Raw genomic sequence first — 24,651 nt, 5'->3', positions numbered from 1 at the left:
TGCCCCCTCTGCACATTTAGATAATGTAATAAGTCTGCATCGTTACACTAGCAAGCCCTCTTGCTAGTTTATGGACACAAGAAAATGCAAGTGTAACATCCAATGGCTTGAGAATGACAATTGCTAGTGGTGGTTAACCCTTTGAAACCTGAAAAATGACCAAAAAAATACCCTGAAAAAGTTCTCAAAATTGAAAATGATATATGTAAACATCTTTACATAAAAAAGTTTTAAATATATAATTAAAATAAGTATGAATAAAGTTTTCTGGACATTATTCTGTTGTTTTTTTTCTCCTTTTTAAAAGAAAATTTTCAGATCATTTTCTGGTTCCTTTTACTAATTTCTTGAAATTTGTGGTACATTTCTTGCCAAGTCAGTGCTTTTTTCCCCATGTTTTCAAAAGAACTCAAACCAATTTGCTCAGGTTTCAAACGTTTAAACAGCTTCTGAAGGTATCTGAACACAGGACAAGAAAATTGATGTCAATTCAGGTTTTAAGGGTTAAAGCCAGTGCCTGGAAATTGCTTCAGGTTTGAAGCCAACTGCGCTGTGTGCTGAAGGTGTTTGAAACTTGCGACAAAGATGCAGACCCATAAACACAGAGAGAATCATCAGTTTGGTGCATATTCCCATTGCATGTTGGGTCTTACATTTAATTAAAGGTGATACTGAAAAGGTCTTAAGTCTTAAAGTTAACTTGTTTATTCCTCTGTGCATCATAATTATTGTCCATTCTCTGTTTTGGCTCTGTACGACCAAACTGTGTCTATACATCATTGAGTTATGTTTGATGGTTCTATAAAAAGACTCAAGATTCCTTAGAAAGTCTTAGGAAGGCGTTCTCTATATAGCAAAAGGAAGTGCCCTGTGTGTGTGTGTCTGTGTGTGAGTCACTGGCTCCTGTTGGTCTGTGTCTACGGACCCACAAATAAACAGCAGTAAGCCAGCTGGAAATGGGGAAAAGCACAGGCTTCTCTCAGTCTGTATACGGGTTAATACAGTTCATGGGAAACAGAACCAAACACCCACATGTACCATACATGTGTTTGCACATGCACGCAAACACACACATACACATACACTCCACCCTTCATCAGTGCCTTTGAATTTCCCCGTCGTCACTGTCCAGGTGTACGTGGTGGACATTACGCAGTTGTTTTTTTTGTCAATGTTGTTTGAATCAGCACCGGTGCTGCTCCCTGGTGCTGTTTATGTGTGTGTGCGTATGCAGGTAACATCTGTGCCTTCAGAGTCCGACTCATCCTTCCCAGAAGAGGTCACATGAGCGGGGTTCATCTGTGTGCCGCTATGGAGCTTTCTTGACCTTTTGGGTCTTGTTAAAGGTTCTAATGTAAGAAAGACTGAGAGGGCTTTGTCCACTGGAGCCCAGCTGTGCCTCTGTGTCCTCCCTGCTCACAGCCTATTCTCTCTTCATCAGTCTCTGTGTGTCTGTACTGGCGGGTGGGGACAGCGGGGTTGGGGTGACCCACCTGGGCTGGTCCGCTAAGAAGTGAATCTCTGCAGGACGATCAAACAGGGATGGGGAGAGGTGTATAAATAAAGCACAGATACCAAAAAGAAAACCCAAACCATATTGTATCAACATTTTCGATTGCATTTCCTTGCCACTTAAAAAAGGGAACCAGTAATTTTGGGATTTTGCACATATGCTAAATGAGGCACAGCTTCACAGTGATACTGAATGGTACATATTAGACCAGTTGTAGGTAGTAACGCATAACATTTACTCTGTAGCCGTACTTCTAATAGTAGTTGTTTGCTGAATACTTTTTACTGATACTTGAGTACATTTGCAATGGAATAAATGTACTTCTGTGGCATGTACTACGGTGGCACAGTGACTTTGCTTGTGATTTAGCCACACACTGCAAAGCATCTAGAAGCATCCCAGAAGTGGTACTTTGCTATGCTCCGCTAGTGATGCTGTGTAAAGTTTTTTTTTCTTGTTTTGTTGTAAGAGACATATTGTGTGATATGTCTGGCTCTGGATATGGCACTTTGATGACAATTAACATGCACATCACGATTAACACATTCTAATTTTGGAGCTGGACCGTTCATCAGAAGTACGTGGTGATATACGTGTGTGTGTGTGTGTGTGTGTGTGTGTGTGTGTGTGTGTGTGTGTGTGTGTGTGTGTGTTTATATATAATTTGGTTATGCATTGCACCTTTCGGAGTGTAGAGCGCCCATTGAAAGCAAAACTTAATTGTTTATTCTGCTGGGTCTGAAAGTTTGCATTCACTTGCAGCAGCTGCTTCTCTCATCCATCCATCTGATCTGATCAGCTCTGAACAAATTGACCGATCAATTATCTATAACATGAGTCACAACCTGCTGGAAAAAAAGAACTCTACATGGGCTGTTCATGGACCCACAAAAGCCTCTAATTTTATAGAGGGGAAACAGAATAATACAACAGAATACTACTACCAGACATACACTCCAATTCTATGGGAAACACTGTAAATACTTAAGGACCTGTTTGAACAGCATACAGTGATGTCATAAACTGTATCTGATGAAGTACAATTTTTGTTTACATTATTCACCGTTCCATTTGACTTATTCATATTTTGCATGTCAAACTGTCTCTCTAGAACACCTCCATAGCTGTATTTCTTGCCAGACGTGTTCATTTGGTTAGAGACACCCTGTAACCACAAGGTCACAGGTTCGAGCCCTGCAACAGCAGATGTGTCCATCACCAGCCATCTGTCCTGTCAGAATGTCCTTGAGCAGAGGACTGGACCCCTACCTGTTCACTCACTGGAAGCAGTCTGGATAGGAGTGTCAGCTAAATGCCTAAAATGGAAATTATGATTATAACTGAGTGCAGTTTGGTTCTGCAGTCTTGTTGTGTCCCCCACCACTGAGGTATGAGCGCCTCACTGAACTGGACAGACAGGGAACATTTCGGCCAGTTTGTTAACTGGATTAGTTTATCTGATTGTTTGCATTATTAGCTAACAGTGTGCTGAGTTGAACCTTCGCCAGATGCTGACCTCACGCTGACTTAGCTTGTGTGCCGCAGCGATGGTACTAATCATCCAATCAAGTCACAGAAAGGCCAGCCTGTGCTCGCTCTCAAAAACAGATCAGGCCCAGGGAAAAACCCCAACACATCACGCCATGTTCTCAGCAGAGCATACCAGTATACAGACTGGGTGATGTATGGGAAGGAGAGTGAGTTGGGGTTGAACTAGAAGTAGGGAAGGTTAAGTAGGATGCAGGGAGAGAAAAGTGTCCACTGAGAAAATGATGAAGGGTTCAGATGAGAAATGGAGGCAGAGATGAGAAAAATGTCTGCTCCCTGCTGGAGTCTCCCCATTCATCTGATAAGAGAGGCACATTCTGGTGATGAATGGCTCGCGTCATAAGTCACTCCGAGTTTCATATTTTTGTATCTGAATGATGGAATTAATGAGATATAATGATTGCTCGGGGTTGTTGATGTTTGTGTTCCTTGTAGCGTTGGCCACATGTTGCTCCATCCTTGATTAAACTGATATCTTCTTTAACCTTGTGCAGCTGAAATTAAATTTCCCACACTTCAGTATTTATCATTTCAGATTCTACCTTTAAAGTATTGGTTTGAGATTTAGTTTATATAGGGGTGTGCCATATCATATAATTCACAAAAATACCAGTATAATTTTTAATATGATAAGAAAAATTCATACCATGATAATGGCAATATTTTGACTTGTTGACATAATGACATCACACTGCTACACATGGCAACAACAAGCAAGGCTGAAAGTCAAAGTGCTACTGACACCACTTTGAAGGAGTTAAGTTCTGAGTAACTCAGTCGTGTGCACTCAGTGGTGTCATTAGGCCTGCAAGTCCTGAATGTTTCATGTACAGCCCAGGAGTGTTTTTTTTAACTCTCTCATATGTGTGTGTGTGTGTGTGTGTGTGTGTGTGTGTGTGTGTGTGTGTGTGTGTGTGTGTGTGTTTGTAAATATGTGATAATCATTGTAACAGAACAGCCTGTCAAAATAAGAGTAGGGGTATAATAAGTTTTTGTATTTGGCAACTGTTTGATGTGTAGTTTATGGTTTATTTTAATTTGTTGTACTGTTTATGTTTTAGACAGAATCTGACTCTCACTCTGAGTTACTATTGTTTACAAACTAAAGAAATTCAAGATAGGTTTTGTGTAATTTTTACAAAATATTTGAAGGCAAGTGTTATGTTATGTAAAAGTATAACACTTATTTTGTTGCAATTTTATGTTCTTAAAATACATATTTGGTTACATCACCAACAATATCATTGTCGGAAAAATGCTCTGAAATATTGTAATATTATTTTAGGGCCATACTGTCCATATCTAAGGTTATATTTTATGGTACCAGAGTTTGTGCAGTTTTTAAATAATTGTAAACTGAACTCTCTGTCCATAAATTATTTTAATATGACATTCTTGATATAATACAGTGTTGTTTCTTCTGGAGTATAGACCGGAAAAACTATATCACACAGTAATGGAACAATCTTCAAACATGGTGTTTACTTATGCTCTGTGATAACAAACATCATGTAACTGCAGCAGCGCATCATGACGCTCTTCCGTCTGCTGCTTGCTAAATTACCCTGATTGTCATCTTCTCAGGTTTCCTCCTCTGCTGAGAAAAGATAACATCCCTCACTCTATCTGTCCTCAAACATCCCCCCTTTGACTATCTTGCGTTCTCTAAATCCAGTTATCTCTCTGCTCTCATGATGATGATGACCGTTGCATATCTCTTCAATCTTAACAGAACTGCATGCTGTTTCCTCTTTTATTTTTTTGTCAGAATGTGATGCTCCGAGAGAGAAGTCAGAATTTAGAGTAAACTGACATGTTGACATATTTGTGTCATATGCCAATAATACTGCACAACTTTTTGCAGTGTTTTTCCACAGTAAGGAGTTACAGAATTTAGTCATACAGAAACTTGTTTACTTTTATTACCCTTCAACTTATACTGAATTTAAAGATCCTTAAGTCCAACAACTAATTGTTGTGTTCTCCAAATCATCACAGGGCTCGACAGGAACAGCTGCCAGGCTGCTATTGGCCACCAATTTGAGAAATCGACAGCCAATTCTAGTTTATCAGTTGCAACTTTTAACATATAAAAATACAGAAAGAAAGAAGAAAAGCATGCACCTCCAGATGAATACGGTTTTAATACATATTGCATTTGTGATAATTAAATATTATTGTGATAGTCAGAACGGGAGCCTGACAACGCTGCACGTGCATTGCTGCGTTTACTTGCATGGGCATACCGCACAGTGTCTGCAGGTCCTTAAAATGTCTTAAAAGGAGTAAAATTTAGTTTTATAAATATTAGGTCTTAAGAGTCATTAAATAGTCAAAAAATTTAATTTCTGAGGTCTTAAGTTGCCTAAGTTCCATAAACATTTGGCCTACCGGTGATTTATTTTTTCCTCATGTAATTTATTTTTGTGAAAATCAAGTCAAGCTCTTCAGCATGAAAGTCCACATTTCTGATGTTACAAATCTTTAAACCCACAACTGAACCTTATTGTGTTTTTACTCTATAATTGTATTTACCTGTTGGCAAAATATAGATAATCCTAACTCACTCTAAATACCACATTTCTACACAAAACCAACCTTTGCACTGTATAACATGCGTATCTACTAATTTAGATACCTACCTTTATACTTACCTGTAATGCTTGAGTAAGAAAAAGATGATTTGTTTGAACATTAAAAAATATTTTTAAAATGTCTTAAAAACATTAAGTTTAAGTGTCTGATACCTGTAAACACCCTCACACAAGCACAGAGACATTAGCGAAGCAAACTGAGTAGTTTGATTGTTTGGTGAAAAGTTCAACTGACGAAGAACCAGATGAACCTGACCAAATAGATAAAATCAGATAAACACAAACTACAAAGTATTTTTTTCCAGCTACTGTAATAAAGCTTCAAACATTCTTTTATTTCACATTTTCATTGTTAAGGTCATGTGTAACTGCATAGTATCTTAATTATTCAAAATATATGATGACTAAAAATGGCAACTATAGTTTCAGTTTTGGTAACCAAAAGCTGATGCCTATAGTTTTAAATATTAGTGTTGATTCCTGCATTAAGATTAATATTTGTAAATAGATTATGTCGAGCATATCTAGGAAAGCATAATTACATAAACTCCCGTTAAAACATCCCGTCTTTTTTTTTCCTTTCCTTCTGAAGAATCTCCAAGAACATCCCCACCACTAAGGACGTGGAACCGCTGCTTGAGATCGATGGAGACATCCGCAGCTTTGAGGTCTTCCTCTCCTCCAGGACGCCTGTTCTCGCCGCCAGAGATGTGGAGATGTTCCTGCCCTGCACCGTCAACCTGGACCCCAAACTCAGGGAGATCATAGCAGGTTCATACACACTCAGTAAATGTACAAGTTGGAGAAAAAACAGCATAAAATATCTTATATCTAAGGTGTTTGGCCGCCATGAGCAAATAGAGCAGCTTCAGTGTACCTTGGCTTAGATTCTCTGGGGCTGTGCGGCGGGGATTAACATTCTTCCAAATGTTATTCCCTCATTTGGTGCTTTGATGATGGTATTAAAGAATGCCATCTAACATGTAAAAATGTGTATTTTTTTTGGTTAAGTTCTGGTGACTGCGGAGACCACAGCATATTTAGCATGGTGTAATCTCAGCCAAGCAATTTTACTACAAAAACTTCAATACAAGTACTAACTATAATGCTTTTCCTGAAGCTTTGAACCACATCTCGTGGCTTTCTTCAAGGAATGGATTTTTTCCATTGTCATAAATATGATTTAGTTGCTTAGACATGACAAAAAAAAACAACTAAATCGTCTCCTTGACAACAAATTTGTGGTTTAAAGCCTCAGAAACAACAAGTAAGTTAAGACTTTGAGTCAAAAGCCACGGCATGTGATTCACATCAGTTTTATACTCATCAAACTGGTTAGTGACCTATCTTCAGAATGGAAGTTACAGCCATTTAGTGTTTAAGTACTTTAACAATGTCCGATGAGTATAGAATTGTGAAGCTTGAAGGAATACTTCACCCGCAAAATGATCATTTTTATCAATCATCAATAACTCACAGCATGTTACATTAAATTTGTGCAAATAACTTTGCTTTTTTCTCATGCTCCATGGCACATGGAGAATCCAAAATGGGGCAAAAATTCTTGATAAATTGAAGTAAACAGGGGTCACATTTAACAACACATTCCAAAACACGTGCATTTTTACTAAAACCTTACTGTTTAAAACAAATTGGTGTAGACTCATGCATGGCTGAGTTGTGTGCACATGTGAATTTGAACTACTCAAAAGGAACTCTGCGAGAAAGTTTCCACCACAAATTCAAGATAGCGTCGGGTGAGAACCATTTGTACAATTATACAAATGGTAATTTCTGTAACGCTCCTCCTTTGCATGTAAATCAACAGAGAGACACTATAAATAGCTGCTATCCAAAACAGAGGCATGCCTTTCTCCAAAAAGTTTAACACTCCATAAACTTAATAAAAAAAAATCTTATCATGCAGTAAATACAGATAGAAATAAACTGGTATTTCAACATTATGTGAATTTGTTTAATAAAAAAAATGCATTTGAGCAAGAAACTAATTCTTTTCTCCAAGTTTAAGATTAAATTGCTCTTATACTTTTATTTGTATGTGATAAGGAGTGTGTGCATATATGTGTGTTTTTGTGTGTGTGAAGGAGAGAAAAAGAGGTTATATCGTACAGTTTTGTCTCAAGTACATAACAGGGTTGAGTATACAATAGCACAGAGGAGCAAAGAACTGTCCTCTATGTGATGTGTTGCATTCAGTGCCAGCTCGTTTGGCAGTGACATTACTCATAACATTGCAGCAGGGTCTGCTCTAAAATCGCCCCCACTGCAGGGACTCTCAGAAACCCACAGCTTGTGTCTCATTTCCAAACAATCAAATGTCGAGCAGGTTTACACTACAGCACTGTGGGATCAGGACAATATTTTCACTTGCTGTCACCAATCTGCCTCCACTGCTGCACCAAATTTCACAGTTCGCTGTTTTAGTGACGTAATAGTGCATCAGCACTAAACTGTAAGCCAGAGCGGCGCTGTACTCTTGCTACCGTGCGTCAGCGTCCGTTCAGCCTATACAGGAGTGTCAATGACGCCGAGTGTGAAGCTGCTGCATCATAGTGTTATGAGACCACAGAAAACACTCACACACACAAAGTCTGTTCCATTGAGCTGAAGTTGAGTCATGGAGGCGCAGCTGACCAGGCTCTACAACCAGACGTCCAGTCTGTAAGTACAGTGCTCCTGTCCTAAACCTGTGTTTAAATGTATCCATGGAACATGTGTTTGTGTGGGTGTTTTCACCTCCACACGTGTCCTCAAGGAGTGGAAGGTGACCAGCGCTCCTACCCAGTCATCCTGCTCCCTCCTCTTCCTCCACGGCCAGTCGGTACTTGGTGCCCGGTGTCCTGTGGCCAGCCAGTGGGCAGTGCTGTCAGTGATACCCGCCCATGAGCCTGACTCACATCATAAGGCCCCCATTGTGTTCGCAGGCTGGATTGGGTCTCACTCAGCGTGTCATTCAGCAGCCACTTGTATAACCAGGAGACATTCTGGTGCCTGCTTCTGTTTCTGGTTCTTACTTTCTTGCCAGCCACACAGAGCCACTCTGTTCTGTCTCCGGGCTTATTTAACTTTAATTTCGGGAGGTTTTTACCAAAGCTCCCTTCCTCAGCGCCTACTAGACTCCTCTCGAAGTCAAATTGATTTATGTGAAAACAATTGTGGCGCAGCACTTATGCGATAGTGTCTATGAGTTCACATGGTCTGCTTTGTTTGTTTACACGGGTGAATTTATTTGTCAGGGACAGCAAGGGCCTCCATGTGCCAGAGTCATCACGTGGCTGGCATGTCATTTGGAAAAGACAGAATATCAGCCCGCCTGCTGGTTTGTGAACAAGCGGAGTAATAGAAATCAAAGTGAGAATGGAATTCACAGTTGAAGATTGTTGTAATCCTAACATCTGCGCCTGTTTTCTCTCCAGCATTTAGTCGTTTGACTGTCCTTTATTTCGGCTAAGGAGAACATGTTCAGGAACATCGTTCTTGTTGTATTCCCCACAGTGCTTCAGGAATCAAGGAACTCTGCTTCGATTGTTTGATATGTATTTTTCTCTGTGGATTCACAACTGGCCAGACTCTCTTGAGATGACAGAATAAAGCTAAATTATTGATGCGTGGGTAGATCTGAAGGGTCTTTATAGTCATAGCCAAGACATGATCATCAGCATCACAGATAAACACTTCCTTCTCTCTCCCTCTCTTCTATTTTCCCCCTATCTTTTTTCTGTGCTCTTTTAGATGTGCGGGCCGCCAGGGAGCAGATGAACATGGGAGGAGTGACCTATCCCACGCTGCCCCTGCAAGACGCAATGCCCCGTCCACAGTCAGGTTATGGCCAGCACTCAGCCGCCTGCTCCCCTGCAGGCTCCTTCACCGGATCCATGCCTCCTCAGCCTCACAGTGCCTACTTCAGTGGGATGACTGGACCTCAGCACCCCTTCTACAATAGGGTGAGAGAGGAAGGGGACTTGTGTGTAGAAAATATAGAAAAGAATTAATGAGGAAAAGCCAAAGTGAGAAAATTATCTTCTTGATAATTAGGGCTGTCAAATGATTAACTTTTAAGTTCTGTATTAATTGCAGAATTTCAATAGTACATTGCGATAAATCACATGTTTAATCAAATGTTTTCATTTCCACTATTTTGCATTACAAAACTTTTATGAAGTCCATATTGACTGACGCAATTCTTAACAGATTTTCTTGATTGGGAATCAAATTACAGTAATGAAACTGCATGGGACTAGCATAAAGTTAAAATGTCTGTAAAGGGGAGACTCATGGGTACCCGTCAAACCAATTTTCATTCAAATATCTTGAGGTCAGAGGTCAATGGACCCCTGTGAATTGACCAACGCTGTTTTTTCTATTCAGCGAACCCCTTTACTGAGAAGCTAGCAGGGCATGGTTTCACAGGATACCAGTATCATCGCTCTAGCTTTAAAACTCAACCCGATATAGCCTCTTTTATACAGGAATATTGGCCTGCAATTAAGATGATTTTTAGAAAAATAACGCGTTATGTGTGTTAATGCCAACAACCCTATTGATAATCTTAATGAAATGAATATAATTGGAATCATGGGCTGCTATCTAACAGCGACAGAAGGAGCAGTTCCTGTCATGTGAGAGATCAACACAACCACAAACAACCACACTTTTAAAAAGGCCCTTTCTGAATTAAGCTGCACAGTCCTCTGCACGTTATCATAATGTAGCATTGCAGTCACCCATTTGGCAGTTACACCTGAATAAATCATGCAGTTAGCAGGTCTTTGAATGCACCACATGACCATAGTTTATAGCACGTCACAAGCAAGTTCCTTTTCCCTGCAGTGCTTTTGTTTGTGACCTCCCTCATATGATTTTCATTTTATTTTTCCCCTCCTCTCCTCCCCCCATCCTCCTCTCTATATTCCTTCCTTTCCCCCCACATAGCCTTATTTCCCCCATCATGTGTATCACCTACCACGGCATTACTCCCACCATGTCCCCCCATCCTCGCGCCCTTCCATTAAACCACCCGGTCAACTCAAGGACACCAATGGACTTGTGAGTAAAGAAGTAACGTTAGATCCATCTGACGTGTGCCTCTATCTCGCACTACATTATTACAGCTGCAGATACACTAGTTGTAGTAGTGTTTATATTATGGAATAACATTGTTTATGTGATTGAAGTCAAGTTTAAATTGCTGGTAGTGCTCTTGTAGCTGTCTCCTGTTATGTTTTTTATTTTTTTTACTTTTACTCAATATTTATTCAATTCACCAGTTAAGGGAGATGTTGTTCTTTTGTTATGGTTAATTATACAACTGTAATTAAACTTACAAAGTCTCAAGCTCAGGATAAAGTGCTATTATATCACTCAATGATAATGGCACGCATCACATGTTTACCCTTTACATTTTACCTCCTGGTGATTTTAATATCACCCTTTTATCTCTTTCCCCTGTGCCCAACCAGTGTTTAGCTCTTGAAGCTGGCGGTATTTCTCAGTTTGTGAGCCCAGAGAAAACATTGAAAAGTTATTCCATAACTGAGTCAGCCCTCACCAGCCTTTTCCGTTAAATACAGTCCTTGTCTCCATTCTTTGCTCATGTCAGGATGCTATTGCAGAGGATGCCAGAGAAGGCCTCCCCTCCATTCCCTCTGATTCTAACATGGTAACATGTAGTTACAGTTGTGATGCACTACAGATACATAATATGCAACCAGTCCTGTGTTATCTGCCTGTTGACGAACCTCATTAGTCAATGTTGCATGAGTAAAGTGCATGCTGACGTCTTATATTGTTGCAGTGGTTTTACAAAAGCATAGGTAACAAATATAGACACGCAGGACATAGTCACACTCACTGCAGAAAACTTATACTGCATCCGGTGTGACTCTGACCCTCTGCTAAGCATCAAGAGAGGTGTATTTTGTCACAAGCTTCAGCATATGTTAAAATATAACCTGCTAAATGAGGTTTACTCTGATGTCGACACAGTAGCCATTCCCACTCTCTCTTATATATGGACTTAAAAGTGTTGTTAACCCACTTCAGGAATGCATGAAGTTGCCCTGACAAGAACTGAATCTCTACACCCAGATATTCACACATTTTAAGAGAGAGCTGCCACTATTAGAACAATTTGATGATAACACTACTCAGGAGATTTCTGCTCCACAAAGCCACTTATCAGGGCGCTGCCAGCAAGCATTTAAAGGAGCTGTTTGAAAGATTTAAATATAGATTACTGTTTAATGTTCCTGCCTTCCTCCATCTGTATTTTTGTGTCTTTTGCTTCGATCGTCCTCCTTTTCTTTAAACCTTTATCGCTGTCTAAATTTTTAAACCCTTTTTGTTCCTCATATCTTTCCTTATGTTTTTATTTCCTTTCCTCACGAGTATAAATTTCCTCAGTTTTATCCCATCCCGGCTTTACTATGTACATTAGCCCGACTTATCCCCTTTCTGGTTCACACTTGATCTCTTTGTGTAGTGTTCACATGTGCCTGTATTTCTGCAAATCTGTGAATGTGGACGTGTGTGCACACTTGCTCATTTGTGCGAGTCTTTGGATATGTAAGCGGGCCGAGCCCAGTGTAATTGCTTAGCTGATATAAGTGTGAGTATGGATTCCTCGGGCTGCCGGGATTATCATCAGAGCAACTGTTGGGGCTGGCAACGCACACATGCATGCGCACACACACACACACACATATACGCACACACTGACAATGAGCCCAGCGCTGGTAGAGCTTATCTCCTTACCAAGACGCTTCCTCCCTCACAGAGCTCTGTTTCCTCTTCCCCATCCTTCTGCCCAGCCCTGAGCTCAGCCCAGCTGTAATTACAGTCTTATCACACACACGCACTGGGAGGGTTCACACAAACACACACACACACACACACACACACACAGACACACCCGCAGACATTCGCGCTTTCGCTCACGTTCTTAGAACACACGCTCTGAATCGAGGAGTCGTATTCAAGGCCTTCCCCCTGAATTGAAACTTCTGCTTTTTCTGCGCAGAGCGAGAGATGTCTCATTTTCTTTCTGGGTCTCTGTCTCTGTCTCGTTCGCAATCCTTTCTGTCTGCAAAGATTATGATGGCGAAAGCCTGCTGACTCTGGCAAAAACAAAATCTCCTTGTGCAAAAATTCTAGCTCCAATAGGTTCTTCTTTTCCAGTTTGACATGCGGCGGCTGTAAAGGAGTCGTCTCCTCTCCTGCTGCAAGACAGATAAATGTCCGTCTGCTCTGTTGTCAATGTCTCTCCTGTCCCCTGATGATGAGTTCAACATGTGCGCTAGTGTCTTTCTGCTTGTCTGTTGGTCTTCTCTGCCTCTCCACCCCTCCTCCTCCCTCCCTTTTTCACAGGTACAGTCCCAGCTTCATAATGTTGTAAATGTCTGTGTGTATTTTTGTCTGACTATTTGTCCGTCTGCTTCTTTTTGTCTCCTTATCAAGCATTTAAAGTCGCTGCCTTACAAATTAAAGCAGGTACACCTTTGGTTTCATGGCTACTTCCATCCAACCCTTTACTCCATCTTCCATGTACCTCATTTCTAATCAATACTACCAAGCATGCTGTAGAAAAAGATATAGACTCATCACTTGGAATTAAAGAAAAAACACAACCTCACATCCCGTAGTAGTTCAGTAGATTCACTAACATAGTTTAATTCTAGAGTAAATCCTCGACTGTGTGGACATTAACAGTAGCTAAACTCCCGAGCGCTGGTCTTCATCCTCTTGCTCACCACTACAGAAAGTTGGCACCTACTATTGTGTGTTGTATTGTGTGAGCTGCTTGTTGTTTTTTTGTTCAACAACCACTCGCAGTCCGACTTAGCTCTGCTCTTCTCTCCCTCGAAACCAGAAACAAAGCCGGGGGGCTTAGTCTGAAGCCATGTCTTAATGGTGTTAATAGCTGAGAGAGAGCAGAGATGATGAGGGAGGGAGTAGGAGGAAGAGACGGAGGAGAGAAACAGTAGGAAACAGAAAAGAGAGTAGGAGGTCAGCGCAGGAGGCTGAGAGGGAAGGAATGTTAGAGGAAGGAAGGAAGGAAGGGAGGGAGGGAGGGAAGGAACAAGAGTGAGGCTTCAAGAAAAGCATAACTAAAGGGGTGAATGAGGTTTGTTTAGTTTTTGTGCCAGCGGGTGGCACGCTGGCTGTCTGTGAGGCCAAACACGGCATCAACAGGCCACCGGCTTTAGTCACATCTAGCCTCGTAGCTGCTTGGCGCCCGCCGCTTCAGTGTGGCTCGGCCCAACAGCGACTCACAGACATACAGACTCCAACCCTTAAGTGTTGTGTGCACACTTCACCTGCTTATATATACACTGAGAAAAATGAATAAGAGCAGGTAACAGTTTATTTGGATAGGTTGGCAGCTTTGTTTACTTTTACACTTAAACTGTGTGACTGATAGAGAGAATTACTGTGTGGGATTTTGGATTTGCACCTCTGTGTGCCTCACAATAACAGGCCTGCACGTCTCTTTGCCAGGAATTGTTGCTCGTTTTGCCCTAATCAATGTGTTAGGAGTGATGAATTGGTCTAACAGAGTGTGCGAGTTTGCCCTGGTAACCTTAACTCATGAAAACACTGGATAAGTTGTTTATATTCTGATTTTGTGTGTGTGCGTGTGTAGGTCTCTCCTGCAGTCCTGCTCAGCTCTATGAACACAGATGCAGTGTGTGAGCGTCTCAGACAGCTAGATGGAATCGACCCCAACATGCTGCCTCAGTACACCTCCACCATCAAAAAGGTGCGCCTCTCGATAACACTCAGAATTGGATCAATGTTTTGATACTTTCTCAGATACTTAATGCATGTTCTCTCTTTGATGTAGCTTCTTTTTCTTTATTCAGTTATTTTTGCACTGCCTCCCAATTTGTGTTCTTTTTTCTGTCTTTTCTAATATTGCCTATGTAAGTTAAGTCAATCAATCAGTGAACAAACCAGTCAGTCCCTTCCCTATCCATTGCAGGCTAATATAAATGGCCGAGTGCTATCTCAGTGCAACCTGGATGAGCTAAAGAAAGAGATGGAGATGAACTTTGGCGACTGGCAGCTCTTCAGAGGAGCGGTGAGACTGTTTCTTTTCTCACAGCTTTGTTTAATATTGTTGCTATGGGCATCTTACACATGGTAAGCAGACATCCCAGTTTGTTTGGGATTTTCCCAGTTACAAGCTGGGTGTGTCCAGCATCCCAACAAATACATGTAATACACCAGTTTTACTCACAATTAAAATAATAACTAGAATATACTTGTTTCAGCGCTTACAACAGCATTTATTATGTTCTATCCTCTTCATTATTACCTAACCCAGTAAACAATGTGTGATGTGTCTGAATTCAACACTGAGGGTGACTGTCGCACATAGCGGGTTGCGCACTAATCGATGACCCAAGTTCGATCCCTGACTCCTTCGGTCCGCATAGTGAAGTACTTGGGCAAGACACTGAACCCCAGATTTCTCCTAAGAGCTGTTCCATGGGTGGCACTTTATTTGACTGCTTCGGCTACCAGTGTAGGAACGTGTGTGTGAAATGTAGTGACAAAATTGTTTGAGCATACTGAACCTGTCAATTATGCTACCTGTTTACTGTCATGCTGAAGAGAAAGTCAAATTTTTCTAAAAAAGCAACAAAAAATATGCGTTCCACTGTGTTAAAATGTGCACTCGGAAGGTGTGCAAAACACCAAAATATTTGTTCGTCATCCTGGTGAAAATGCTTATGTTGCATGCAAAAGCACATACCTGTGCGTGTGCATGAACATGTGGTACTCTTAAGAATCCGGATTATTGCCAAGTTGCTTTTCATATACTATATTTCAAGGAATTTGCTTTGGAGTATTGGTGCATAAAAAAAAAACATGGTAAGAGAAATTTTGATAAAAGAAAGTATTGCAAAAATCGAGACAGTTATATAGAATAGAAGAAAAATAATTTTAAAATATAAAAAAGTACTATTAAAATATGTACAGTATATCTGCATTTCAGTTTTTTGAAATTAGAGTTTGTGTAGAAATGTGCAAAATTGTCCTTACAGGTCCTGTTCTGGGGGTTTGAAAATATTGTCACCCTAATGTAACAAAGATTTTATGAATGCCAACAAAGAAAATGTTTGTTTTCAAATCAAAATTCGGCCATCGGCAGCCATAAATGGTAAAGAGAGCATCAATCCACCAACAACGGTCCTTAACTACTCCTTCATTACTGTAGAGGCCTGAAACAGATTAACAACAGCACACATTCTCCTCACTCTGTGATCCTTTACAGCCAGTCAGCCCTGCCAGTGCCCTCCTGTTGATATATGTCAGCTCTTGTTTATTCCAAAAATAAGCAAGACAGCATCTCGTAATACGACATCTTGTGCTGCACTGAGACATTGGGATGGAGATTTTATAATCCGTATTACGAGAAGGGCGCTAGTCAGTCAGCCAGGAGTCCAGTCGGCTGAAATCACTTACACATGTAGCCGGCTCCACTTCATCAGATGTCTGTGCTCCTAATACCAAACCAGAGCCCTGGATTGGTCGTGTTTTACTGGAGATCCAATGCAGAGCTCATGTAGGAGCAGCTGGAAAGTGCAGTGGCCTTACAGCTCCGCACACTAACCACTGTTGTGTTGCCAGGTCGCAGCCAGCACAGACATCTGGTTCAAGATGGCTGCCTGATATCTGGATGAAGGGAGGTTTTGTCAGAGAGGAGTGGACAACTGAATAGTCCTGCTTCAGCTGCAGCTCACTCTCACAAGCACATGTTTTTGTTGTTGCTATCGAACGTTTGTGTTGTGCGTCACATGCTTTTAAAAAGCACTTTTAGCATTGAATGTGAAACAAATTTTGATCTGAAATGGTGAATTGGAATGTCTCTCCCAGGTCATGGAACTACGTCATGCTGAAAGCCAGGCTCTGCTTCAAGACGAGTCCCGAGCTGCTAGCGAGCAGGGCAGCAGCGTGCACCACGGGGAACCCAGCAGACGCTCAGGGGGGGCCCAGCATGAAGCAGCGGCCTTCAGCCTCAACCTCAGCTTCGAGGAGCTCAGCGGAGCAGGGCTGGAGGAAGCTCCGAGATACAACAACCATGCTTCGTGGCCGGTCAGTCTCCCTGTTTGGAGCGCTTTGTAAATTCACAGTAACAGCAGATAGCATCAGACAGACGAGGTATGTGTGGATGCACATTATAGCTACCCATATGGACATGCAAATAGATTAGAGGTATCAAATTTGCTGTTGTAAGCATACGTGTGAGCGTGTAACACTCACAAGGTCACACACCCCAAACTGTCACATGGCCACAAGTCTTCTGCAATGAGCCGGTGTGTTGGTGACCTCACTGGTTTCACAGTAATGTGGTTTTGAGTGAGAAAAGTGCACAGCAGAGCAAGCTTGTGGTGCTCTTGAATAGAATTAAAAATACACACACACTGCAGAGCACCAAAAGGTGTCAAGGGGCCCCCTGTTTGTTATTTTCACCTTCCCTATTCCCAATTTGCACAAAAGTTCTGAGACATGAGCAAACACTCACACGTAGACAGCTGGCTCTGCTGCTATTTTATATGATCTCACTTTGTGATCTTTGTCAAATTCAAATCATCCAACACTGAAAACACACCACATTGCCGCTCCATCTGCGGTCTTTGCCAGCAACTTTTGCACTCTATCCAATTCACATGTTCTGAATATTTCATGAGTTACTAATGTAATTATAGCCATTTTTAAGTGCTGCATTTTTATATTTATTACAACAAGGTGTCAGTTCAGGTTATCAGCTAACAAACATACAGCAGTCTTCAGTTACTTTCAACACATATATATTTCTGAACAAACTCACACCAGCACAACTTTTTTCTCGTCTCATCAGGTGGCAAATCTCCGCACCTCAAGCATGTCCAGCCTCAACTCTCAGGAATCCTCCAACGACATCTGCAAGCTGACAGACAAGCAGCAGGCTGAGTACCATGATGCCTACAGGGAGTACATCTCTCAGATGGCCCAGCTGGAGATGTCCGGTGGTGGGGGAGAGCGGCCTGTGCAGCCCCACCCTGGACAGTTCCTTCAGGCTGCCAGCTCAGAGGACAAAGGGGTGGGTGGACGCTTACAAGTACACTGCTGAGTTTTTGTTGTTGCGTCACTGACAGCAGAAATAGTGTAGAGCAGGAATGTCCAAACTTTTTGAATGGGAGCCAGATTAGATAATGTGAAAAATACCTGTGGGTCAGCTGCTTCTCACATCAAATGGGTTATAAAAAAAATTTATACAAATGAGGCAAATGCAACTTTTCATAGTTCAGTGATAACGTCTTCAACTTCCCACCGCTTCTGAAGCAACATCCCTCACTATTGACTTCTTTGCTGTGGTCATGTCTGCTACCGAGCAGCAAATGTGTGCTGTTAAGCAATCGCTCCTTTGCTTGATTATTTTCAATTTATGAAAGCAGATTAGTTCGCATGTATAGTTCCTACTTGATGCATGTCTACAAACTTGATTAGTTAACCAATATTGTGTGAAGGGCCACATATAGTGTATTTTGATAGTCAAACCAAGGGCCATTTAACCCTTTGAAACCTGGAGTGACATCACTTTCCTTGTGCTGCTTTCAGATGCCTTTCACAAGTATTTAAACCTTTGAACCCTGGGGAAATGGGTGAGATTTCTCTAAAAAACATGGGAAAAAAGTCAGAGCCATTTGGTAAAAAATATTTCAGAAAATGCAAGAAATTATCAGATTTAGCTCGGGACAATGTCAAATGGAAAAAGAAAAAAGCTGGGGAAAATATATATTATTTTTATATTTACACTTATTAGAATTATATTTTAAAAAATATTTTGCAGAATTTTTAAATACATTTTTTTACTTTCTTTTTTTCAAACTTGTACTTTTTGACTAATTTCTTGCAAACTTTGGGGTCATATCTCCTTTCATTGCTCATTGCATTCTTCCTATGTTTTTAAAGAAATCAAGCCAATTTGCTCAGGTTTTAAAGGGTTAATATTAATTCGATGGCCACAGCTTGCCTGTGGGCCAGACATGCCCGGTGTAGAGGCTTCCACTGTCAGACAGCAGTGCACTAAGCTTGTGTAGAAATAGTTTCTGTCCTGTTTGTTAAGTCTTTCTTAAACTTGTGTTTTTAAATGTTGTGTTTCTCTGGTTGATGCAACAGCAAAATTCTTATTCTGGGCTGGGAAAGGGGAGATCACCGCGTCTTGTGTTTCTTAATTATTGGCTTATAGTCTTTGTTTCTCTTGGCACGTTTAGGAGAGACAGGAATCCCCTCTTCAGAGGCCTCTTGGCCAATAACAAGATACTGTATATATTCATGTTCTTTTCATTGGATCCTCTTCCCTCTCCTCAGGCCAAGGAAGGAGCTGACCAAGACAGCCGCAAGTCCTTCACCAAGAGAGGCTCCAAGACGAGCGATGCCACAGACTTCCCCTCAGGGACTGATGCCCAGCCTCTTGACCCCATCAGTGAAGAGGATGAGAAGCTGGACCACAGCGCGTCGTCCAGGACTCCCGGCTCTAGGAAGAAGGCAGCCGGGTCGTACTACCACAAGCTGCCCAACGACGAAGACTCCGGCCCAGAAGAAGCGGACAACACCACACCTCTCCTCCACAAAGAGCCCAGAGCCGGTGCTCTGTCCTCCCACAGCGGCTCCCAGCCCACTGGGCTCCTGACCAAGCCTGGCTTCCTCACTGAAATCCTCCTGGATAAGAAGGACTCGTCGGACTCAGGGATGCGCTCCAGTGACAGCTCCTCGGACCGCTCTCTGGAAGAGGCCGAAGGAGATGCTGACAGAGAGAGTGGAGCGCTGAAACCCAGTCTGATTGAACTGGAACTGGAGGGCCTGGTGAAGAAGAGAGGCCTCCTTCCCAGCAGCCTGAGCGGGCTACAGGATGCGGCGGTGGCCCGCATGTCCATCTGCTCCGAGGCTCCGTCTGAGGCCAGCCTGATGGCCAGCAGCCCGGATGAGGGGTGGCCGTCTAGCGGGGTCAGCAACCTCAACTGCACCACCAGCAACAGCACCCTCAATAACAACGCAAGCAGCCCTGACGACACCACCAACACAAACACCAACAACAGCCATCAGCAGCCGGCTAACCTCACCGGCACAGAGTCCACCACTTCCTCCTCCAGCATTGTCTCGCCAGCTATCATCATCACGCCTGGCAGCAGCGGCACCGCCAACACCACAACTGCCGCCATCCACAACCAGAACCTGCGCACCATCAGCCTGGGAGACGAGAGGGAGAGCGTCCTCTGAGAGGCTGGTCGTTATTCTGACGAGGGGTCACGTAGAATATTGTGTGTGATGTTAATGGTGACATTATTTCAATGTTGGTGTTGTGACGTGTCCCAAAGAATTAGAGTAGATGTGTTTTCTACTGTTAGGAAGTAAATGTACGATGTTTTGCTGTGAATCTTTAGCTTTAATAGTTCTTTAGTAAAAAAATAAAATTAAAAAATCCGTATTTAAGCGATTACAAATCTAAAGACATATTCAGTAATTACAATATGAAGTTTATGATACCAAAAATGCTTCAGTCAGGTCAAATTGGGATTGCGTTAACTGTCCCGTGGGTTTGTATCATTTAAGTGTGATTTCTTTCTCATGTGAATGTGTACTGTTATGGCGTCTAGTAATGAAATGTTACATGTTGTTGACATCATGTCACAGAAAACAAAGGTGTTTTTCAGGAATTGTAGTCAGGACTGTTAAAGCTCTGTGTTACTGATGACTTTAGTGTCAGAAGTGTTTTGTGCTGTGCTGTGTTTGGTACTTAAAATATTTCAAATAGATGGCATTGTAGACAGCGGTGGGGTGTGTTGTCAGCAGTTTCTGCAATAGAAGAAGTGCATGCACTCGTCTCCAAAGTGGTGATTGTCTTTTCCAAAGCTCCTCGTGAAACTGTGTTCTGTGAATCAATAAACATTTTCCTACGTGGACCCTTGAAATTACTCTCATGTTTTCTCTTTTTTTTTGTTCTTTCTTGCAGGAAAATCAGCAGTTTGTAGAGAGAAGCATCAGAAGATTTGGATTTAGCTCGTAAAAAAGCCAGAATATCTAAAGTAAGATTCTCCTGTACACCCATTTAATATTTAATATATACAATCCTTGTTCGCAGCACTTCTACCGTCCTGTTGTGCCCAAAGTCAGGACTGACTTGGGGGAAAAATGCTTTTAGGTTCTCTTCACCTATAGCATGGCACAATCAGCAAAATGATCTTAAGCTCCAAGAAATGGTAACTGAAATCTGAATCGAGGCTGTCCGTGTGCAACTGTTGTATCTGATTTTAATGTTTCTTGAATCTGTGTGTTTTTGTGAATATTATTTGTTGTTGAAATTGTGTTGCTGCTCTTCTTGGCCGTGTTTTGCCTTGTAAAGGACATCTTTGATCTCAATGGAGGCAAACCTGGTTAAATAAAGGCTAAATAAAAATTCCACCTAATGCAGCTGAGAAGAGCAGACAGGGAGGGCGTTACTAACAGGATTTATGTTCTCCGATAGATGGCGCACTGTCCATACAAACGTGCTGCAGGCTGCTGTTACGGACACTGCCTGTCAGTGTTTAACTACTGAGGGTAACAACTTCAGCTCAGTGACTCTCAGCGTGGGGTGCGTGGACCTGCAGGCCTCCTTTGAGGGAATTTTTAAGGTACCTTAACTGTGAAGCACTCTTAGAGTTTATATATAAATGACTGTTGCATTCATAGTGTTGTATCGTGTTGAGAGACAGTTTTTATACAGATTAATACCAAATCAAGAAGTGGTCCCATAAATTGGTCCCTGGAGTACTATCATGCTTAGTTGGCGGGTCTGTGGTGTGAAGATATTTGAGAAGCCATGCTGTATTTTAGGAAAGACATGATTGACAGTTGGGTTTTCACTACAGGGTTATATTAAAGTCTTACCGTAGTCATTCAAACCTTTGATACCACCTTAACAGAACAGTGCACACCGCCTAATAACACTTAAGAGCAGTTAAAACCATTAAATTTGTCACCCCCCCCTCCCTAGAATTTTTAAAATAGGTTTAATCATCCAAGCAGAGCATCCCACCATCGCTTGGCTCTGTGTTCATAAAACCTTGTCATTTTTCACTGGCACCAAGCAGCAACATTAACTGTCACTACTTTGTCATCTGGCTGGTTAAGACAAACAGCGCACACTTATTTAAAAAAAGGGAAAACAGGCACAACCGAATTACTGTTTAAAAAATAAGAAATTAAGGAATTCCCCCCCTCTGATGAAGTAAGAAGTTAAATATTACTTTTGGATTCAGTAACGCATCACCGGCCCATTTTCACCTCAAGTAAAATTTCCACAATTTTCCACTTTTTGTTTTAAACCAACAGCCCACAGCCCGCTGCTGTAATGGCTCAGCCTGTCACGCTAAACCGTTTAATCCTATTTACTTTACATAGCATGTGAGAAAGTAAAAGTGCAGCCAGTGCGCCTTAAATAAGCTTTTATGCAACTGTGTGCCTCCAGGTCGTGTTTGCCTCGGGGGGGAAGTGTTGACGCTGTGTTTTCAGACTATTATAGGTCACATACTGCAGGTCTGATAAGGACACTTTGTTGTGGGATCTGTTTTTGAAGTGCGTCACATGTTTCACTGTACATGTCCATATAGAAAGTCAGCTGCTAAAACAGATTTTACGCACTGGTTTGATGTTAAAATGTAAAAATTCCCCATCCCAAAATGAAACATGTTCAAGATGCGTTTTTGATTTATTTTTGTATAAAAAAAGGTACAATTTACATTACTTTTATAAAAAGTTTCAGCATAATTAAGTACAACATTACACTTTTGCAGAAGTTTCAAATTCCTGCAACTATACAAGATAAACTCCCGATAAGAGTTCACACGGTTTCATTCTTTCATTTTAACTTTTTTTTGTTTGTTTTGTTTTTTAAACAACGTCCAGTCCTTCATGTGCCAACAATTCTGACAAGACAAGACTAAACTTTTTACAGTAACTAACCAAGTTGTCTTTTCTATTCACGTTCCCACCTCCGCAAAAAAAGCGAAGGCTTCAACAAGGAGAGGGACAAGAGGGGTGAGAGAGAGGAGGGGAGAGGGAGTAATCCTTGTGACAATAATCTCGTTTTTCCTCCCCACTGTCGGGAATATAACGCGCCTTCCATTTCCAGAAAGGACCCACAAATAAAAAAAAAGTCTTAAGTTAAATAATAATGAAGTGTCCAAACAGAAAACACATCACATAAGATTGTCCCATAATAAGCAAAAGTCTCTTGATTTCAGCGAAGAAAAAAGAAAAAAATCTAGGCCTGGAGGACAGAGGTTGGACAGAGAGAGAGCGGTGGGGGGAGAAAGTCCTGCTCCCCAGGTCCTGTGTGTGTTTTTTGCGTCTTGACCAAACACCTGCAAAAGATTGAGAAAGAGAGGCGTGTTTAGAAAATGCAAACAGGGCAGAGATCCGGACAGACTGGCGCCAGGGAGGAAGCCGCAGTTTTTAACATTTAACCAAACACTCCCAATACTAAGCAAACCCTGCGCTCCAGATGTACACACACACAGAGGGAGAAGGAGAGAGAAAGGAGGGGGACGCACACTTTTTCGCACAACTTCAGCCTACAATCTCGGGAAGAATCAGCGTAATTGCCGCTCAGCTGGCGCCTACCCACTTCTTGTACCAATTATGTGCAGACATCGTAGTAGCAGTAATCCAAACAGCCATTATTTTCCTGTTGCAGATGCTCTTCATTATAGACACAAGAGGGTATAATACAACCCTGACGACTGCTACTTATAGACAGTAACCCGAGCAGCCTGGAGCGAATATCTTCCATTTCTCCAGAAATGTATGCCAGCAAAATGTCTCGCAGTTATTCGATTAATCACACACAAAGATCCCACGACGTGATCTTTTTTTTTTGTTTTTGTTTGAGCGATCAAATTTTGGATTGTGATGCGCCGCATTCTCACGCATATTGGGAGCATTTACAGCAACGTGAGACGTCAAGCACATTAGCGAGAGAACAAATGGATTGGTAAATGGTAATTCTAGCCCATTCTGCTCCAGCAGACTGGGAGACAGGCTGTAGCGGAGCCTAAAAGCCCTGGACAGAATGCAGCAGCAGACATGAGGACAGCCTACTTACCGCTTTAACGATGCAGAGTCCGGCTGTCATCTGTCATCAGCTCTGATGGCAACTCCGGGGACTGAAAACAAACAAACAAACAAACAAACAAACACACCAAATGTTAATTCTTTTTACGCAGCATCCGATCGAGGTGTCTGGCGTTGCACAACGTGTTATGTAGGTCGAATATCATCATCTCGTTTTGTACAAAAGGAGAAAAAAAATATCTATATCTTTTCCAACAAGCCATTTTGTGCGCATAGGCTACAAAGGCGCGCTGGCTATGCGCACAAATATACATCCTCCACAACACACCAGGCTCCCCAATTTAGCGTAATTACCTGTAATGACAAGATGCTGATATCTGTGTTGAGGGTGGTCAGGGGGGTCCTGGATGGAGCCTGCCCCGGCCGCGCAGGGTGATGCAGGCTGGTTAGTGCGACACTGGAGTCCAGCGCGATCTGCAGGTCCAGGATGTAGTCGATGACATGCTGCAGGATTTCCATCTTGCTGACGTTCTTGTTCTGGGGGATGCTGGGCACCAGCTCCTTCAGCTTGGAGTAGCAGTCGTTCATGTTGTACAGCAGGCTGAGCGGGTCATCCACCGGGGTCTTGCTCCGCGAGATTCCCAAGGAGTGCTCTGATAAATTCGCGTTGTTTATCCGGAAGGACCGCACGGGGCTTATTGCTTTCATTTTGTCAGTGTTAAGTTGAGAGGAGGGGGTTTGTGCGTGTCGGTATCTTGCTTCTTTAAGGTTCCTGTTTTTGCCAGACGATCAGCGATCAGACTGGATTATCAAGCTGTCAGTGTGGTTTATATAGGCAGCAGGCTGGGCATGCGACACAGGCGGGTCAAACGC

At 42.0% G+C, this 24,651-nt stretch overlaps 2 protein-coding genes across 6 annotated transcripts in view; one reads left to right on the top strand and one right to left on the bottom strand.

The window, feature by feature from the left end:
- kidins220a (kinase D-interacting substrate 220a) overlaps positions 1-20,639 on the top strand; it is a 59,274-nt gene extending 38,635 nt beyond the window's left edge. For 2 of the 5 annotated variants that reach the window (XM_088087857.1, XM_088087858.1), the window contains exons 24-32: positions 6,248-6,426; positions 9,409-9,620; positions 10,609-10,722; positions 13,132-13,164; positions 14,318-14,434; positions 14,657-14,755; positions 16,558-16,776; positions 17,543-17,764; positions 19,036-20,639. In XM_088087857.1, the coding sequence (XP_087943983.1) occupies positions 6,248-6,426; positions 9,409-9,620; positions 10,609-10,722; positions 13,132-13,164; positions 14,318-14,434; positions 14,657-14,755; positions 16,558-16,776; positions 17,543-17,764; positions 19,036-19,944 (2,104 nt within the window). In that variant the 3' untranslated portion in view covers positions 19,945-20,639. Of the gene's footprint in view, positions 1-6,247; positions 6,427-9,408; positions 9,621-10,608; positions 10,723-11,275; positions 11,336-13,131; positions 13,165-14,317; positions 14,435-14,656; positions 14,756-16,557; positions 16,777-17,542; positions 17,765-19,035 lie in introns of all 5 variants that reach the window. The other 3 variants (XM_088087861.1, XM_088087859.1, XM_088087860.1) reach the window with 3 other exon arrangements.
- Positions 20,640-22,395: 1,756 nt separating this feature from the next.
- Positions 22,396-24,591, bottom strand: id2a (inhibitor of DNA binding 2a). The gene is made up of 3 exons (XM_042500917.2): positions 24,133-24,591; positions 23,810-23,870; positions 22,396-23,069 (listed from the first exon to the last, which is right to left on the bottom strand). Exons 1-2 carry the CDS (start codon positions 24,484-24,486, stop codon positions 23,814-23,816), a joined length of 411 nt encoding a protein of 136 aa, XP_042356851.1. The 5' UTR covers positions 24,487-24,591; the 3' UTR covers positions 22,396-23,069; positions 23,810-23,813.
- Positions 24,592-24,651: the final 60 nt, after the last annotated feature.

Source organism: Plectropomus leopardus, chromosome 14, assembly GCF_026936395.1.
Source record: "Plectropomus leopardus strain MGB_pleo_1.0 chromosome 14, ASM2693639v1, whole genome shotgun sequence".
Classification (NCBI taxonomy): Eukaryota; Metazoa; Chordata; class Actinopteri; order Perciformes; family Serranidae; genus Plectropomus; species Plectropomus leopardus.
This window is presented reverse-complemented; position numbering and strand designations above follow the sequence as displayed.